Below are 20,374 nucleotides of genomic sequence, written 5' to 3' on the forward strand. Positions count from 1 at the left end.
AATACATAGCTGTAGAACTGTATGGAGTGTTTCCTGATCAGATCTCAAACAGGCCTGGCTTGCAAAGAACTGATCGTGCACCTTAGAAGACATGCCCAGAATCCTTTGAAATGTGTTGGAATTCTATGACCAATTTGCAGGAGTTTAATAGCAAACAAATCAATGGGAAGAGTTTCCTGAAAGCAGAACATTTCAAAGTCACTGGTGGTGGAGAGTGCCCTCAAGTCATAAGTGACTTATGGCAACCCCTAGTGGGGGTTTTGTGGCAAGAGACTAATAGGTTGCCATTGCTTGCCTCTGCAGCCCTGGGCTTCGTTAGAGGTCTCCAATTACTAGCCAAGGCCGACCCTGCTTAGCTTCTGAGGAGATCAGGCTCGCCTGGGCTATCCAGATCAGGGCTTAAAGTCACTGAGCAATAATGGCTTGGATCCACCAACATGTTTCTGCATACCACCTGCAGAATAGGAATTCCTTCCCCCTCTCCCATTACAGCCCCAAATACCCACCCCAAATCTGGTCCCTGAGAACAGCATTTGGGGCTGGAGCAGAAGGGCAAAGACTAAAAGTCATGCTACGCAGGCGGAAGTCCTTCTGTTCATGGAAACACTCCAGTGGAACCCAGTCCAATACATTTTTAAAACAACTCTCACTTCAAAAAGGTGCCTATGAACATAGAAGACGTACATCTGAATCAGACCATTTTTGCCTCTAAAACATGGTGGTTGTGGAGCTCCTTGGGGCAAGCTGAGCACCAGAGATCAACTTTTGTGAAAATGCCTAGGAGAGAGATCTGACTTTTTTTAGTAATGAGTTTGTTTGGTTTGCTTCAGTATTGATTATGAGTTCTAGCCTGATTGCATGTTGTATTTATGTTTATTGTAAGCCGCAGAAAAGAAGGGCAGGGCGTAAATTATCTAAATGAATAAATAAAATCTGAGCACTTGGTCGAGTGCCACTCTTGCAACCAACTCAAAAGTTATCTGATTCCAATGCAGAAGCCACCTCTCCCAATACTGCAGTCACGCTAGGGCTTCCACCAGGTTCCACTGCTTCCCCACCTTCTTTACATGTCAAGAAACATAGATCCAGAGGAGTTAGCCATGTTAGTTTGGAGCTGCAAAATAGTAAAGAGTCTAACCAACTTTATTGTAGCATAAGCTTTAGAGAACCACAGCTCTCTTGCATCTGACGAAGAGAGCTGTGGTTCTTGAAAGCTTATGCTACAATAAAATTGGCTAGTCTTAAGGGTGCTACTGAACTCTTTACTGGATGTTAAGAAACAGGTCACCACAACTTTCAAGCACAAACCTTTCTTTCTCTGTACTTCACAGGACCTGGACAACGGATTCCTGCACAAAACTGAACTGGAAGCGAAACTGAATGGACTTCATGCTATGGCAGAGTTAATGAAAACTATCCACGAGCAGGTAAAATAATAAAGTGAGGGATATTTCTGAGGGGAGAAAAACGGTCTTTCCCAGCGAGGATAAATTCCAAGAGCATTCAGGTTATAAGTTAATGAAGGTCCTATTTTGGAGCTCATCCGGATATATTGAAACAGATCTTGCTTGCATTCATTCACTGTGTCTAATGTGCCTGAGTTACAAAGCATTCATGCAGAGCCTCCATTGATTTACTGTTGATTTGTATTACCAGATGAAGGGACTACTTGGCTGTTCATGGGTGATTGATGTGTGACACAAAAGAGGTGTGCAGAAGGTGTGCACAATTCCCTAATGCCTAATATTACATGTTCTCCCAGATCCTTTTGTGCCTTCAGGTTCAACATTACGTCACAAGGAGCTTGAGATAGTTATAAGTTATGGCTGAGCATTTCTTTTTTTTTTTCTTTCGTTTTTGTTTCAAACACCTTGATTAGTTTTTTTTATTGATCATATTGCACGTGTTCTTTTTGTGACTGTTTGTTTCCTTCCCATATTCGTTCATAGTAGAATAATAATAATAATATCCAATGTATATGCTGTCCTTCAGAGCAGCCATGCAAGGTAGAGTCAACCTCTTCTTTTAGAACAGCAGACTATCTTCAAGAATTGCCGGTGCTGAATTATTCAGAGCTTAAATCTGAAATTGTAAAATATACATTTTTATACTCTTTTGGGGGGGGTAATTTCAAAATACATACCAGTTCCCCTACATAAAATGCTGTAATGGAAGTTACATGGTATTATTATCCACCTGCCCCAAAAAGACAGGTAGTGATGATCAGACCCAGTAACTGCAGCTCTTATCTGCAACCATGGTGCTATTGCAAACATGCTGTTTTGAAACGCAAACCTCTCCACCTGGTTCAGGAAGGAATTCCCCAGCACCCACTTGACCCTCATCACTCTCATGGTATTTGGTCTAGGTACATACTCAGACTGTGATCTTTCCTTAGAAATTCAAAATATGCCATCCTCAGGTTATCAGAATCATTGGCTGAAACTAACATGACATTCCTTTCACTTACAGAGATTTGCCCAATCTTACCAATCCCTTTGATAACAATAACTGTGTTTATATGCTGCTCTTCTAGACAGGCTACTGAGAGCTAAGCTACACATGATGCCGGACACGTGTTTTTTGACTTGTTGGGGAGGTAATTTTATCTGGGAGTTGTACTTAAAAACAGCATTATGAACCAGGGGAGAGGGGAAGGGAAGAGCTTTCCAAAGATAGTTTTCAAAGACAGAGCCGCACGAGATTGCTGGGGGAGAGGAACTTTGCGATTGTTTTCTTGCAATCTCAACGGAGAGATGAGCCACCAGCTCTTTCCCTCCCCTGCCTCCCCATGCCTGTAATCCTCTCTCCGTAAACAGCCAACTCCTGGTGAACAGGAACCTGGAGAGGGCAGAGATTAGGGGAGGGGGCTCAGCAGGGATATCATGCCATAGAATCCACCATCTGAAGCTTCCATTTTCTCCAGGAGATCTGGTCTCTGTAGCCTGGGGATCAGCTGTAATTCCAGCAGATCTCCAGACCCCACCTACAAGTTGTCAGCCCTACCCACCACCCCCACGGTGCATATGCAGAACATTCAGATAGAGGCTCCACCTGGAACCATCCCAGAATATCCTCTCTATTTCACAGAAAATGGGCTCCATGATTTCTCCAAAGAGGAAAAAATAGAAACCACACAAGCCATGCCTCTATTGAGTATGACATCTTCCAGGCCACTCCACTTTACTACAAGGAGGGTGTCCTGTTGTTCAAGGAGAAAATTCCTACATAGCAGCACCCCATGCCTATTCTTTGCTTTGAATGCTGCTCAGTCCCCTTGCCTGACCATTCCTGGATTTGAGTTTTCCTGGCCATAATTCTCTTCCCCCCGATCCATAGCCCCGTCCATATCCGTCTTGATTCCTAACAACTTGTTCCTCCACTACAACATGATCAATCCTTGCTACTCTCCGTGTAAATCCCTCTGAGCAGGGTCTGTACCACCCCTGAGTTCTGTACAGGATCTAGTATATTTTTAGCAAAACATAAATCTTAAAGAAAAAAGGCCAAACTACATGTGATGTTAAGGTTGCTAACTGGATGAGGAAGAGGAGGGGTGTCCTATCCCTTTTATAGAGTGAAAAGGGGGTGGTTGAAGATTTTCATGGCATGAAGGTCAATAGCGGCACCTTATAATTGATTGCAGTTTGGTGTAGTGGTTAAGAGCGCGGGACTGTAATCTGGAGAGCCGGGTTTGATTCCCCACTCCTCCACTTGAAGCCAGCTGGGTGACCTTGGGTCAGTCACAGCTCTTCCAGAGCTCTCTCAGCCCCACCCACCTCACAGGGTGATTATTGTTGTGGGGATAATAATAACATACTTTGTAAACCACTCTGAGTGGCTGTTAAGTCATCCTGAAGGGCAGTATATAAATCAAATGTCATTATTATTGTTATTACAGATCAAACTCAAATTAGAGGGACCAGTGTAAAGATTGGCAACCTAATGTGAAAGCAGACCCCCCCTCCCCCCCAGCCTTTAAATGCAGCCCTTCTCTAGAAAAATATGAGGGGGTGCGCACACACAGTTTCAAGGGCAAGGGCTTGCAAGATTATTCATTTTCTCAGAATTGCTACTTGAAACATTGTACACCATTTCTTAAACAAAGAATTGTATTTTGTACCCACTTGGTGTCAAATAACTTGCTAGGAAGTCATTTCTTCAGAATTGCTACTTGAATGGCTGATTTTGTTTAATAATCACAAGGAAGTATAAAATATGTAAAAACTCTATTTTACCTACCCTATGCCTCCTCATACTGTGTTTATTTTCCTTCTGTAAAGGGGTCAGTTGTCCTGTCATGTTTCAACCCCTACTCTGCCGTTTTAAAACTTCTTAGGGCCAACCTAGATGGGCAGGGTTTTAAAGAGCTGGGTCTGGCTTCCCCAGACCCAAGTCAGGTTTCTGCAGCCATACAGCAGTTAAAACTTAAATGGCTGTTAAAAAATGAGGAGGGGCTCCTCCCTCCACCCTCAAAGCATTCCCCATGTTACTATAGCACAATGGGGGGGGATTCCCCCCCCCCGTTTTTACTGCTTCTTGTTCACATAATATTCCATGTGGAACAAAAAAACCAGGGGGGAAACTCCCTCCCCTGCTATTTTGACATAGGGAAATGGCTTAAGGGGTGAGAAAGGAACCCTTCCTCCTCACGCGGAGGCATTCTGAGGCCATTTAGAGTCTCCTTTATTTTTAACAGTTATTTCCCAAAGCTGCTGTGTAGCTGCAGGGAACTGGAATTGGTTCTGGGGAACCCTTTAAAAACCTGCACGTCTAGCTTGGCTCTTATTTTAAAAGAAGTATTAGGGTAGTGAGGAAAGGTTTGACAGCCATTGTTTTGAAAAGCTGGTGCTTGAAACAGAACAACCAGTAGCGTTAGTTGCAACTGCCAGGTGATGCTTGTGGCAATTTGAATGTGAGGTGCTGCTGCCTGTTATGGGAGACCGAAGGGTCATGTGATCCGGGGGAAGCATAGCAAAGGTTGCCAGTTGTACAGGGGAAAAGATATCCTGTCCCTTTGACCGCCGTTTCAAACAGGCAGTTGCAGGTTTTCACTGCATGGAGATAAATAACATTCACCTTGCAGTTAAAATGGACATTTTTAAAAGGGCAGCCAGAGTAACCAGTTCAAAAGTTGGCAGCTGTAATCATGGCTCCATCTGTGATTCTGTCTGAGGGCCAAGCTACATGTGACGAATGACACTTGAACAGCAAGTGTATTTCGCCCTGTTCACTTGCCCTCCACTCGATCCACTTGCTGTTCCAGTGTCATTTGTCACTTGTAGCTTGGCCCTGAGGTTCCCTTTCTTTATGGGAAGAGTTGTACAGAACCATTATGGATTTACACCAATATACTCTGAGCACAGCACAGCATTTGAGGGGTTTTGAGCAAAAAGTTGTCTATAGTGCAGAATTTGGAAATATTTGTCTATCACTTTTATCACAGATAGCCGACAGTTTTTCTGCTGCACACTCACAGGGGATATAGGGAAGCAGGAACTGACTCCCCCCCCCTTTCCAAATTTTAGCAAATGGAGCGACTGAACAAATTGCTGTTAAGAGTAGCCAACTAGCCAGAATTTCACTGGTCACAATGGAAGAGTTACACTATTGCTCTATTGCACAATTACCGCTATTGCAGTCTGAAAAGCTAGGAAACCATTCTGCCAGACTCCTGCCATGGCCTTCCAGTTCCTAAACTGGATTTCCTTCTGATCCACTAGGTTATACTTCCCCCAGCTCCTTTGGGCCACTCCCTGATAGACGGTAATTTTTTAAAAAATTTAAATCTGGCAACCCTAAAATTGCATAGCTGTTAACATATCCCTTGAACCAATATTGTGCAAATGTATGAAATCTATTCACGCTCCCTCTGCATTTTCCCTGAGAACTTCAATTCTTATTTTCTTTTTTTAAAAATGAGGTGGCCCTGCCTATTTACCCAGGAATTAAGTGTATGTATGGGGAAAGAAGTAGCAAACTTTGCTTGGAAACTTTTCGCAAACCTCAGCCTTTGTTCTTTGCCACTGCAGGAGGGGGGAGGCAGCACAAAGGAGATTGGTAATGCTTCTTATGGAAATAGTTTTAAAACTCCCCCCCCCCAAAAAAAGTTTAAACTTTCTATAAACCAATAAATGAAAATCAGGAAATAAAACAGCCTGATTCCTTCCTTTTCTGAGACCAGTGGAAATAACTTCAGTGAATAAAGCCAGTGAAGATAATGGAGCAGGGGTGAAGAAGGGCATACGCGGAAGAAGTAGAGGGGCCAAATAAACACTTCAGACTCCTTCAGGTTAGATCTTGCCTGCACCCAAACCACACAAGTATGTGTGGTTTTACTCACTGGGATTACGATCCTTTAGAAGGTTACTGAACTGAAGCTGGTTTTAGACTGCCAGGGAACCCTTCCTCTGTATCTTAACAACATCAGTCATCCAGTAAGTATATGCCAGAGGTCAAGAACAGTAGCCTGTTACAAAAAAATGTTTAAAAATATGATTTATGAGGGCAGAAAACAGAAGGGCAAATAATGAAAAGAACAGCCCACTGCTGTGCAAACTCAGTTTGTTCTTCTCAGAACTTGGCAGAGGTCCTAAAAGCAGAAAATAAGGGGCAACGGAAGTTTGAGCCCGGTAGAAAAAGGCAACACATCTACCTCGGCAGCAGGCAGAAAAGGTTAGAAACGATTCAGGATGGCTGACGAAACAGGCTACAGCAAGGCACACACTACCCATGCCATGAGAGACGCATTAATTAAATGCCCCTGCAAGCTCACAGCCCACAGGAGAGTCTACCCATTGCATCTCTTTGTGATTTACTGTTCTACCTTCTTTCAATCATCCTCCAGGATGGACAAATCAATTCTGCCCTATTTCTGCATCAGGTTGTATCGGATCATTCGGTCATACCGAATGTGGAGACATGGTAGGATTCTCAATAGTTGCATCTCTTTATGAGTCACTGTTCCAGCTGCGCCTCCTCCTAATCAGTTGGCATGTCTAGTGATGGTGGCTTATCCAAATATAGGCTTCCCTGCAGATGGCTAATTCTTACATTTGAAAAGTGAACTTTTAGGAATATAATTAATGATGCCTCTAAATTTCATTCAGACAGAATCAGAAGTTTAGGAATGAGCCTCAAGAGGTTCTGGGTTATGTTTGTATGTCTTATGTGCCATCAAGTAGCTACTGATTTATGGCTACCCTATGAATTAACCATCTCCAAAACACCCTATCTTAAATAGCCTTGCTCAGGTCTTGCAAACTGCAGGCTGAGGCTTCCGTAACTGAGCTGGTCCATCTCATGCTGGGCCTTCCTCTTTTTCTACCGCTTGCAACTTTTACAAGTGACTTTTCCTAGTTATGTTTAGCTTAGAGAAAAATGAGGAGAGAGAATGGACATTTAACAACACTTGGATTGTATCTTAGAATCCTCTAACAAGAAGGGAAATAATCAGAATTAGGGCCGTTTCCACACTTCTTACCAGCCTCTGGAACGCTGTGCAAAACACCCAGAAGACAGCGTCTTCTCGCTGAAGAGAAAGACGCTATCATCCACAAGTTTTGCGCGACATTGCATCTTCCTGGCGCAATTTCGCGCGAGAAGATGCTGTCTTCCAGGTGTTCTGCGCAGCGTTCCAAAGGCCAGTAAGAAGTGTGGAAATGGTCTAGCATTAATCAGAAAAGAAATACCTGAACTAGCATTAACCAATTGACAGAATTAAATCATTAAGGGTGTCCCTTCCCCCTCAGTGTGTAATCTCATAAGTCATAACTATGCTGTCCCTTGTGGGTAGCAGAGGTGGTGAAGTTATAAACACTGCCTGCTCTCTAAGGTCATCATCTGAGACTTTGTCCTGGGAGAACTGGAATAATGCATGCAAAACATTTGGGGGGAAGTTACCTATTTTTTGCTACACAGCCCTGCTGCCACTATTTAGTCGCTTCTTCAAATCGTTGTAACCTTGGGTTTATGCACGGCATCTCAAACCCTGTCTTCTTTCTGATTCTCTAGGAACTTGAGGAGGCAATGTCACAAATCAAGGATATCTCAGTCGTTCTGGGGATTGACAACAACAGAATCTATATCGACCCACACAGGATTGTAGAGGATGTGAGGTCTCAGTATGAAGCCCTGGCTATCAGGAGCTGGGAGGAGTTAGAGGCACTCACAAGAAGCAAGGTATGTACCTTCATGCCTCCAGGAGAGCTGTCCCAACCCTCTGTGTGCAAATATCAAGTCCTATGGAGTGCTAGGAAAAAGGGAGTAAACTTGTAAAGGTCAAAACACACGAGACGTATGGGCAAGTGTTAGATCCCGCAAGGATCCCCTGGGAATTGTAGTTAAAAAAAAAAACACTCGCTCAATGAGAATCTCAGCTCAGCCAGGGAGAATGGCAACCGGAGGGCCTTTCACACACACTCTCTCTCTTTCAAAAATCCTCCAGGAACTCGGGGGGGGGGGGAGTTTGTGAACGACTTAACAAGAGGCAGGAAAAAAGCCGAGGAGTTTTGCGAGCAAGAGAGAAACCCAGTCTCTCCCATTCTTCTTCTCCCAGCAGGGTCCTGTTACATCACCTCGCCCCGCCCCATCTCTGAAGGAAAACCAGCCGATTGGATTTTTGAAAGAGAATCTTTGAAAGAGAATCTCTTCAGTCGAGTGGCTGTTCTTTGGAAGAAAATCCACTTTGCTCGGTTTTCCTCCAGTTGCTTTGGCGGAGGAAGGGAGGGGGTAAGACTACCATTCCCAGGGAAGTTTGTGGGACCAATCAAGTGCTCTTCATGTGAAATTCGTCTCGTGTGTTTCCACTCTAAGACAATGCCATGGCAATTATTGAGAGGAAATACCAGATGGCTTAAGGACAGATGCATTTTTTCAAAGTCCTCTTCCTTCAGAATTCCAAATTGCTGTGAAAATCTGCAGATGAGAGAGCTCACTGAGTGCGTTATAAATTGCTCCCAATTTTTGGAGGTGAATCCTTAATCAATAAAATGCTGTGAAATTTAACCAATTAGGCCAAATGACTGACAGAAGGCAATTTTATTTATATATGGCTGAAATTCATGCCTTGTATCCTCCCGTTCCACTGAGAAAAGTGGAATGGGAGACTAAAAAGCCTTCTTCCAACTTCAGTGCCTTTTCCTCCATTGAAGGAGCCAGTGAAGTGGAGGAGCTACCTGCCCACAGGTATTTAAGACCATTGAAATAAATTAGGCTGGACCGTGTTAACTTACATGCTGAAATTTGGCTTGCTTGCGCCTATTTTTGAAGTCGATTCCTACATGCTGAAACAATTGCATATGACTAAGATATATGTTCAGACTGTGGGTCAGCTTTTAATATCCATTCAAGTAGCAAGAAAGTACTAAAGTTCCGCGATTCAGTGCAAAAGGGTATCCCCAGACCAAACTAGCAAAGAATGCACAGAGGGAAAGGCAAAAAAAGAATACGAATGGTTAGTGGGGAGAAACAGATCAACAGTAAGTTGGGAAGAACTGGGTTGTGTGCTATTTTTAAAAATCAAAAATTTACTTCTGTGTGGCCTTTGTGCTGAGTCCCAGGCCGTTTCCAAATACCGCGTTTTCCCCGGCATGATCTGCACCATTGCGCCATGGCCCGGCTTCAGGTAAGCCGTGTGGAAACGGCCCTGGTGCTCAAGAGGTATTAGTGAGAAAGAGCTTTGTAAAGTCACAACGTTACTGAGCACAATCATGACTGCCACCTCAGAGATTTTTTTTTCCCTTGGGCCCTGCATGGTTTGATTTTCATTCCTGGTGCCACGTGCTGCTTTCGCTAACAGAAGAGTTAAAATGTCCCCTTAAATGTTCCCTCTAGCTGAGTGAAGGAGAGTTACAATCTGCCAAATATGGAGATCATCTTCTTCATAACCGGAGAATTATTGCTGAGCTGAATATACAGATCCAGAAAATGAGATCTTGCATCCTGTCATTGAAAAGCCAGGTAAAGTGTGGTTGGTGGAAGACTGGGGAATGAGTATGAGAAAGATACAGTATTTGCAACCAGGATGTTGCAAATATTCTGTGTTGCCCACACTGCAAATCTGGACAGGACACTAGCACACCCGTTGCAGTTACACAGCAGAACAAGTTGGAGTAATATCCCCTCTGGATTTATGGACATTGTTCCTAATAAAATGTGTGTACTTGGCATATTTTTGTACTTCAAATATTTACTATCTTGTAATGAGGCATTGTCACTTTAAATGAACAAGCACTAGTTGCTTTATTATCACATGTACAATATACCTTGATTGTCAGATATTATCACATATGCAATATACCTTGATTGTCAGTGGACACTGAGCACTTCATTGTAGTCCAAAATATGCATCCAAGCAAGCTACACTGTAATAGTTCGTTGACACTGACCTGCTTAAGCTCAAATATCTTTAGCTCATTATCAGAGTCAAATAGGAATCAGCAAAGAGCAGCAGAGGGTAGGAAACTATCAAAGCCTTTTTCTACCCTGCCCTCAGTCGTCTTTCTTGTCATTTGTCTCCTCACTCCAGTGCCTCCGTCTAGAAGGGACCATCAAAGAAGTTGGATCACAGGGCGAAGCGGCACTTAATGATGCCAAAGCCAAACTGGCTAGCTTGGAGGAAGCCCTTCAGAATCTCAGGCAGGACCTGGCTCACCTGGTTAAGGAGTACCAAGAGCTGATGAATATTAAGCTGGCCTTAGATATAGAGATTCTTACCTACAGGGAGCTGATGGAAGGGGAAGAGATCAGGTGAGTGGTCCAGAGCGGGCACAGGTGCAAACTAAGGGCCAAGCTACACATGACGAATGACACTTGAACGGCAAGTGTATTTCTCCCTGTTCACTTGCCCTCCACTCAATCCACTTGCCGTTCAAGTGTCATTCGTCATGTGTAGCTTGGCCCATAGAAAGAGAGATCTTACCATGGTGAATAGCAGAGAGCCAGCAGACTGAGGGCCAAGCTACACATGACGAATGACACTTGAACAGCAAGTGTATTTCTCCCTGTTCACTTGCCCTCCACTCAATCCACTTGCCGTTCAAGTGTCATTCGTCATGTGTAGCTTGGCCCTGAGGGCCAAGCTACAAGTGATGAATGACACTTGCCTGGCAAGTGAACAGACTCAGGGCCAAGCTACAAGTGACAAATGACACTTGAATGGCAAGTGTATTTCTCCCTGTTCACTTGCCCTCCACTCAATCCACTTGCCAGGCAAGTGTCTTTCGTCATGTGTAGCTTGGCCCTCAAGCATATTCCTCCCTATTCACTTGCCATTCACTTGCACTCCACTTCATCAAGTGGAGTGCAAGTGAGGGCCAAGCTACAAGTGAGGAATGGCAAGTGAATAGGACCATTTCAGAGCTCTCAGAGCTCTCTCAGAGCTCTCTCAGGGCCGAGCTACACATGACGAATGACACTTGAACGGCAAGTGTATTTCTCCCTGTTCACTTGCCCTCCACTCAATCCACTTGCCCTTCAAGTGTCTTTCATCACGTGTAGCTTGGCCCTCTGAAGAGGGCGGAGCCAAAACGAATTGGGTTCCAAAAACTCTCTTAAATGTGAATTTTGAATATCCCTTGAATGTTCATAAGACAGTTTATAGAAAAGAGTCCAGTAGCACCATTACGGCTAACCAACTTTATTATAGCATAAACTTTCAAGAACCACAGCTCTCTTCGTCAGATGCATCTATGCATCTGACGAAGAGAGCTGTGGTTCTCGAAAGCTTATGCCACAGTAAAGTTGGCTACGAGTCTTAAAGGTGCTACTGGACTCTTTTCTATCTTTGCTACTACAGACTAACACGGCTGACTCCTCTGGATCTATGACCTTGAGACAGTTTATGACATTCCATACTTGGTGTTCGTCAGTATCAAAACAATGAAAGGACTCCAAGCCAACTGCTCTTAAAAATTCTCAGATTTCAAATTCTGAGGAACAAGGTTACATTCAAAATGCTATTTTAAATACAAAGTCTCATGTAAAATTTTGAAGGCCAGGTCTGAAATTCTGGTACAATTCAGCACTTCATGAATATTATTTTCAGCAGTAGCAGAGGATAGACCAAGTTCTTATCCAAATGTCAGAAAATGTACATGCGTTCTTTATTTGTTCATTGTAATATTTTTATTAGGGATGCTGTGAATTTTGCGGTGAACGTGTTCAACAGTCAAACTTACTGTGTTTGACTGTGGTAATCAGATATGATCTTATCACTTTGTCTGTTCAGTTTGGGACCAAATGACACAAAAGCCTGCCTCGAAAACATCCTCACAACAGGCAGAATATTACATGCAGGCTTGAACTGTACATGCATAGAGCTGTACATGTGTTCAAGATGGGATGAAGGTTCATGAAATCCAAGGTAGACTGTGTGCCTCTGATGAAGTGAGCTCTAACTCACAAAAGCTTGTCCTGGAATAAGCCACCCAGCTAATACTGGCTGCCCATCTGGAATTATCCTGTGCCGCAGTGCATATAGGACCTATACACCAGATACTTACATAAGCCAATTCTCAGTTATACCACTACCCAATCATTGAAGTATCTTTCTCCTTACAATTAATTTTGACTTGTAAAGTTTACATTTTTCTTTTCCTTCTCACAGCATGGAGTCCCCGGCATTTGCTTTCATTAGCAGGATCTACTCTGGCCCAAAATTCTGTAAGTTTATTTTTTAAATTGTTTGATGGAAGTTCCCTTTCCTGCCATCTCATAGCTTCTCTCATATACTCATCATTTTGAAGGACATCTGAGTTTGACCTCCTACATTCTCCCGGTGCCGGTGAATGAGCTGAGAGGCAGGAGCACCGGAGCAAGCAAGTCTAGTTGGCAAAGCAGGAGAGAACTCTCAGAACTAAATACTCCTTTTGGAGTATCCTTCAAAATGATAAAGAGTCCAGTAGCCCGTTTAAGATTAACCCACTTTATTGTAGCATAAGCTTTCAAGAACCACAGCTCTCTGCATCATGACGAAGAGAGCTGTGGTTCTCGAAAGCTTATGCTGCAATACAGTTGGTTAGTCTCAAAGGCGCTACTGGAATTTTTACTATTTTGCAACTACAGATGTAACACGGCTAACTCCCCTGGGATCTATGACCTTCAAATGATGGAACACTTAAGAAGCATAGATACATAAACAAAACATACAATAAAACCCATTCCAAATCACAACCCTCCTTTTTGTTTTTGCAGCTTCATCACACTCCAGTGTCATGACCACGTCAAATACAGCGTCCAGAGCAAGAGAAGATTCAGCAGAAAGAATGAGCCATAGGGGAGGCGCTCTGGAAAGTGGACTCTCTAGAAGCCAGAGCGGTAGTACTAGTGGTGGTGACTTCTCTAGAAGCCACAGTAATGTGAGTGGAGGAGCCCCAAAAGCTTTAAAAAATCACAGCAGTACAAGCAGAGGTACTTTGGAGAGCAGTCTTTCTAGAAGTCCTAGCAGCAGAAGTGGAAACCTTGCCGACATCGAAAACACCACAGAAAGCAGCGTATCTAGAAGCCATGGGAGTGGGAGCTTTTCACAGCCTGGCATTTCCAGGAGGGATAATGTAGAAGGTGGTCTTTCTAGAAGCGCCAGCGGAGGCACTTCGGAAGGCAGCCTTTCTAGGAGCCAAAGCAACAGAAGTGGTGCTTTGACTGATAGTGTATTTGCTAGAACCACCAGCGGTGCGAGTGAAGGTTCTGAAGGGGACAGCCGTTCTAGAAATCAAAGTCATAGAAGTGTAGGATTTTCACCATCCAGCTTTATCCAAACCCAAAGTGGGGAGGGCACTCCAGAAAGTGCTTTTTCTAGAGATGCCAGCCGTGGAAGCAGCAGCACCCCAGAGGGTACCTCTTTTAGAAGCCAAAGGGACAGAACTGAGAGCGGTTTTGTGAGAACTCAGAGTGGTGAAAGTAAAGGAGTTTCAGAGGGCAGCCTTTCTAGAAGCCAGAGTGATAAGAATGAAGAATTTGCTGAGCCGAATGTTTTAAGAACCAACACGGCTGAAGACGGTGGTGTCCCAGTGGGTGGTATTCCTAGAAGTCATAGCAGGGCGAGCAGGGGCAGCTCAGAAGGCAGGCTTTCCAGAAGCCAGAGTGATAAAAATGAAAGCCCCCACAGCCATGGAAGTGAAAGCTATGCTGAGGCCACCATTTCCAAAACTAATTCTGCTGAAGACGGCGGAGTCCCAGTGGGTGGCATTTCTAGAAGTCATAATGTGGCAAGCAGATACACATCAGAGGATAGCTTTTCTAGAAGCCAGAGCGAAAAAGCCGAATCCCAGAGCAGCAAGAGAAGAGGAGGGTCTGTTGAGCCCACCATTTCTAGAACCAACAGTGCTGAAGATGGCGGGGTCCCAGTGGGTGTCATTCCTAGAAGTCAGAGTGATGTAAGCAGGTACAACCCGGATCGTAGCCTTCCTAAATGCCATAGTGGTGAAGACGATGCCCGCAGTACCCATAAAAGGGAAGCGTATGCTGAGCCTACTGTTTATAGAACTGGCAGCCTTTCTAGAAGCCTAAGAGATCAAAGTGGTGTTTCTAGAAGTCAGAGTGACGGAGCCAGAGGCACCCCTGGGGCGAGCGGTTTTAGAACTCCAAGCGTCACAAGTGCGGCCTTAACGGACAGCGTCTTTCTTGCAACTCCCTGCAGTGCAGGTGAAGATGTTCATGAGGACATGCTTTCGAGAGTTCACAGTGGGACAACGGAAAATGTCCCCGAGGCTGGTCTTTCCAGAAGTCGGAGCGGTGGTAGCGAAGGTCCTGTAGAGACATCCACTCCAATCTGCTACAGCAGCCGAAACGATGAGGCCATGGAACGTGGCCTCTCTAGAAGCCACAGTGGAGAAAGTGGGAGCTTCCGAACGGCTGACTCTCATAGAAGCCCCAGTGGGGCAAGCCGAAGCGGCCTCTCCAGAAACTGCAGCAAAGAAACTGATTCTATTTCAGAGGGTAAACTTTCTAGAAATGATAGTTATCTGACTGCAGTTTCACACCCTGGAGTTTCTAGAACCTACAGCAGTGAGGCTGAAGATAACCTTTGTAGCAGCCCCAGCGGTGGAGTAGAAGCTCCAGTGAGTAGCCCTGGGGATGGGAATGAAACCATTCCACAGAGGGGCCTTGGTGGAAGCCACAGGCACAAGTAAGTCTTGTCCCAAATCCCAAGCAGTGAGTCAGCAAGTCCAAGTTCTGCCTACTTAGTTGATGAGGTTCGCTCTGATAACCACCACCACTTTCCAGTCAAGGAAATAAGCTATTATAGTGAATTCAGCTCCGAAGAATAGGTGTCCCACAAGCACAGGAGTAAGATTCAGATACTTTATCCTCCAAGTCCCATTCCATCTATTGGACCACAGATGGGAATTCATATTAAGTTTTCCATTGTCAAGGTTAACAGTCAGAAATTGGACTTAAGAGGACATTGCGAGGACAAGATCGTAGCATAATGTCTCTTCTTTAGGAGGGAAAAGCAATATACAAGATGCAGTTATAAACCAGGCAATAACCTCAGGGAACCATACACAAGTATAGTCTTTTGTCCAGTATTATAAGCACTGCAGTTTCTCCTTCCTCTCCCCCTTTTCTTGTTTAATTTCTTCAAACTTTTTAATAATTCAAGGCAAGTTGCATGATGCTGCACAAGGAATTTTATCAGTGGAGTCCTTTCACTGCTGATTTTCTGGCTGCTTTTAAGGACCCAAGTTTATCTGCTGAATTCTTAAGAGAGATTTCTTTTTCACTTGGGCAGAGGGCTCTGAAATTTAAAGAAGCTTAAAGATCATTAGTTCTTGAATGCTTCCAGTTTTACTAAATGTATAATAATAATAATAATAACATTCGATTTATATATCGCCCTTCAGGACAACTTAATGCCCACTCAGAGTGGTTTACAAAGTATGTCATTATTATCCCCACAACAAAACACTCTGTAAGGTGGGTGGGGCTGAGAGAGCTCCAGAGAGCTGTGACTAGCCCAAGGTCACCCAGCTGGCTTCAAGTGGAGGAGCGGGGAATCAAACCCAGTTCTCCAGATTAAAGTCCCACACTCTTAACCACTACACCAAACTGGCTCCCAAACCAATGTTTGATTGTTTGTAATAAACCAATGTTTGTTTGTTTGTTTTAAACTATAGGGCCAGTATCACATAGTGGCTTCAGGTACATACAGGCATATGTCCCCCAAAGGTCATTCCATGCCACTGCCAGAGATAATAAACTGCCAGACTTACAGTCATGTCCTAAGCAGAGTTACCCTCTTTGAAGCCCGTTGACTTCAATGCTCTGCTTTGGATTGCACTATTTAGAGTCGAGTTTTCCAACACAGGAAACCTAATATGAGTTTCTGGAGCTAAGGGTTTGCACCAGGACAAGGGCTGGGACCAAGCCTGGCTTGAAGTGCAAGAAGTCTAGGCTCCTTTACATTAATACAAGGACCATCCAATCCACAGACTTCATACTGCCTACAGGAGCAAGTATTGCACACACTTATTCCGTACAATGTCAGAAGAAGCCTGAGTCTGGGGCAGCTCGCCAGCCTAAATCCCAGCCAGCCACTGAAATCCCTGACAGGAATAGATACACTCCACTGAAAAGCAGCTTCACAGCTGCTTTTTAACAGCATGGAATCCAGGGCCTTTTTTCAGCGGGAATGCGGTGGAACGGAATTCCAGCACCGCTTGAAAATACTTGGCAATAGCACATAAAAATAATATTATTTCAAAGAATCCCGTGTGTTTCTCCCTCATTTCCCTCTTGAGAGTTTCACCACCTCTTTTCCCAGAAAAGAAAAAAAAAAACCTGATGGAATCTATAAGCAAACCCATTTGGATGTATGCAGAGAGCTCCATTCTGCATGCCCGCTTTGGACCACATGATGATATAACTGAGGGCAAATGAGGATAACTGAAAGTGAGGGCAAGTGAAGTCAGTTCTTTGTCAATATCAGACACATGGATGGCTCCATCCATCGCAATAGGAAGCCTGTCAGATTTAGATATTTGTTGATGTTGTTGAGGGTAAGTGAATTGAGGTCAGTGAAAGAGTAGGCAATACAAGTGAGCAGGTCAACGTTTTAAACTGCAGTTAAACAGCAGTGCCTACAGTTTGGTCATTTGAATGAAAAAGTGGGTTCTTTCATCTCAACCATGAGGCAATTACCTTAGTTTGGATTAGGGCCTTTATGTTCTCACTAGCTCAGTATAAATAGTAAATAATAATGAGCACATAGAAAAATTAGTTTCGAGAGTTCCTCAAGGTTACAGTTCCATGAGTTGTGTACATACTTGCATTGTGAATTAGCACTGTGTCTCAATATGTGTTAACAGTCTGCTGTATAACTTATATGTTGTTATATCTTTGGGGGAAAACTGTAAATACACGTGTAGCAAAGACCTAGAAGATGGTAGGACCGAATAGGGTTGAAAATTGGACAAAGAATGCACTGACATGCTTTAAATATAGGAAGGAGGAAAAATATTTAAAAAGGAATTACTGGCTTCAAAGAGATCATTAGAAGACACCATTAGGAGACCAGAATATCAAGAAAACCGGCAATGCTGTGGAAAATTACAAGAGAAGAGAGGAGAGAGGATGACTCTGGAATGTGAAATGATTACAACTGAGATCTACTTCAAAGAAAAAAATAAAGAGGGAGAAGTTTGAAGTTTCTTTTCCTCAAAAATTAAGGAAGACTTAAATATTAAACAATTTTTAAGCTAAGGATTTCACCACTAGATTGCATATGAAAGGCAGACGTTACAGTAAATAAGACAAGCATCCACTGTGAGCTTAGTTGTTATTTCTTTTAGGATATTTATTGGTATTTACGAAGATAATATGTTAAGTGTTGCCTATATATTTGCGTAACTTATTTTGGAACTTCTAACTTAATACTTAGTTTCTTCTAATTAAAATATATACCACATGGTAGCAGTTCTATGTACTAGGATGAAAATACTTCTGCCATTGGCTTACATTCGTGCAACCTTATTGGGACTGTGGGCAAAGATGTTCAACATATTTTGTGGCTACTTGTAAATCCCAGAATGGGCTCACATGTCTGAATTTCCATTTCCCCAATGGAAATTTTCACTTGTGTTGTAAAAAAAAATACATGCGATATGCCTTTTCGACTGAAGACATGGAACAGGTTACTAAAAGACAGCAGGCCTCAATGTTGATAATATTTTGAAAAGCACATTGGATGAACCTTCAATTTGGGCTGTTTTTTTGTATTTTCTTGTTGACAAATGTTGGCAAGATCAGATTTTACAACCACTGGGTTTTTCACCCAACAGCTAGATTTTAATTTTCACAATAAATTTATTGAATAGAGGTTTTTAATTGAGTCTTCAGGCTCATAAAGATTAAAAGTCATCACAGTCTATGGATGATTTCACTGTGACAGGCTAAGCTTTACAATTCTGTGTCCCGTCCTCTCACAGAGCCGACTCTGTATGGTTAAAATGGTAGTGCCATAAGAAAACTTCCCCAACAGGATTGCACGGCACATTTTATGGCAAGAACGTCTTTGTATACTTCCACTGAATTGTACTAAAATATGCTTTCCTCTTCAGTTTTATTGGATATATTAATAAAAGTGTTGAGGTATATAATGAGAAAAAGATAATGACGGGTGTGCCATTCATTTCTCTGAAAATACCTGCCAAACACTTCTTTTGTTACAATTCAATTGCATAAAAGTTTATGCTAGTCATAGTGCCATGGAGGTTTAAACCATTTCATTTGGCACGGAGCAAGTCAGCTTTAACTACAGTGTGTGTGTTATGTGCTGTCAAATGGCCTCTGACTTATGGCAATCCTATGAATGAAAGACCTCCAAAATGTCCTCTCATTAACAAACTTGCTCAGATCCTGCAAACTGGAGGACGGGGCTTCTTTGATTGAGTCCAGCCATCTCGTTTTAGGTCTTCCTCTTTTCCTACTGCCTTCCACTTTTCCAAGCATTATGGACTTTTTCAGAGAATCTTGTCTTCTCATTATGTGACTAAATCAAAGTTGTGTCATCCGGCACTGTGTTATGCAGACAACTCTGTCAACGGGCACCTGTCATGGATGGCTATACATCTGAGGATGGAAGGCACTTAACAGTCACTATGGGCAAGAGGGAGGAAGACCTGCTACTGATCGCTGCTACTAATTTGCTCCAGCACTGGCTGAATGTGGCATAACTGGCTGGGAAGCAGCCAAACCAGCTAAGAATGAGCCCGAAGGTCACTCTCAAACAGTGTTTGCACCCTAAAGGAGAGGAAGACCCACAGCTCACTGGTGCCGGTCAGCTTGTGGCAAAGGTGAGCTCAGAGATGGTCCTTTTGTAGTTACCCTGACCTGCAGCGAGGGGGACTGCAAACCTGGTGTCTTTTAGGATGCCCCAGAGCATGGCAGGACCACTGAGACAGCAGTCCAGCCAGCCCAAGACAAGCTTCAAAGATCAGACAAGATGATCAACCCCCCCTGCCCCCCCCAGCATCTTCAGCCTAAGGGGGAAAGAGGGGAGGCAGACCAAGGGTGCTTTCCAACACACACACCCTCCTCTGGGCAGCTTTGCAAAATAAGGCTAGCAATAAATGATCAACAAGTAAAGGATAGACACTGAGCAGTTGAGAAAAGCTCTACTAACTGATGTATTGGCAATCCCCATTATGCAAGAGTGCTGAATAACAAAAGCTTTTACTGAATTCCCACAGTCTTATGTTGTTTTCCTAAGCCGCTTCAGCATTGGCTACTGCAGCAAAACCATATTTATAGAACTGACACATGTAATCTTATTTTCCAGTTTTTAAGAGGGAAAGAAAAAGCAGATGCCTGACAGATGCATATACTGCATAGGACAATGCACAGTAAAATGTGCATTATGTAAAAACACGAGGCTGCAAAATTTCAATAAATTCAGGTAGACAGACCCGCATCGATCCACTATACAGCTAAGAAGCAACCTTCATTCTCAGTAGCTGGAGGTCACCGTAGGTCCCCATTTCCAAGTTAAGTCCCTTATGCCCTCCCATCTACATAAACTCATGCCAGTCACTATGACAAAATAAAGTGCTACATTTGAAGATCACCACCCCTGCCAACACTTGAAATTTTAATTTGTTATTCCAGGCCCGGTAACTGCTCTAAAACATCTTGGTACTTCACTTCTGGCTGATACTACGTGAACTGGGGAAAGACTCTTTGCCTGCCTTTAAAAAGCAATCATTCTTATCAGGAACTCTGGCTTTAGCTGCCCAACTACAGTATGCATTCTCAATTTAATAACAACGGCTACTAGTAAAACATGCCTCTCCCATGCTTTCCCTAGGACAATTAAGTGAAGAAACTGCCAGTAGTCAAACACAAGAATATTTCCCAATGGAAACAATGTGATTAA

At 43.4% G+C, this 20,374-nt stretch overlaps 1 protein-coding gene across 1 annotated transcript in view; it reads left to right on the forward strand.

Moving 5' to 3' along the window:
• LOC129346373 (hornerin-like) overlaps positions 1-18,602 on the forward strand; it is a 47,262-nt gene extending 28,660 nt beyond the window's left edge. Inside the window, exons 4-9 of the mRNA XM_055003721.1 lie at positions 1,332-1,427; positions 8,014-8,181; positions 9,835-9,960; positions 10,529-10,749; positions 12,608-12,663; positions 13,195-18,602. Of these exons, the coding sequence (XP_054859696.1) occupies positions 1,332-1,427; positions 8,014-8,181; positions 9,835-9,960; positions 10,529-10,749; positions 12,608-12,663; positions 13,195-15,131 (2,604 nt within the window). The 3' untranslated portion in view covers positions 15,132-18,602. The remainder of the gene's footprint in view (positions 1-1,331; positions 1,428-8,013; positions 8,182-9,834; positions 9,961-10,528; positions 10,750-12,607; positions 12,664-13,194) is intronic.
• Positions 18,603-20,374: the final 1,772 nt, after the last annotated feature.

The sequence above is a fragment of the Eublepharis macularius genome, chromosome 19 (genome assembly GCF_028583425.1).
Source record: "Eublepharis macularius isolate TG4126 chromosome 19, MPM_Emac_v1.0, whole genome shotgun sequence".
NCBI classification, from domain to species: domain Eukaryota; kingdom Metazoa; phylum Chordata; class Lepidosauria; order Squamata; family Eublepharidae; genus Eublepharis; species Eublepharis macularius.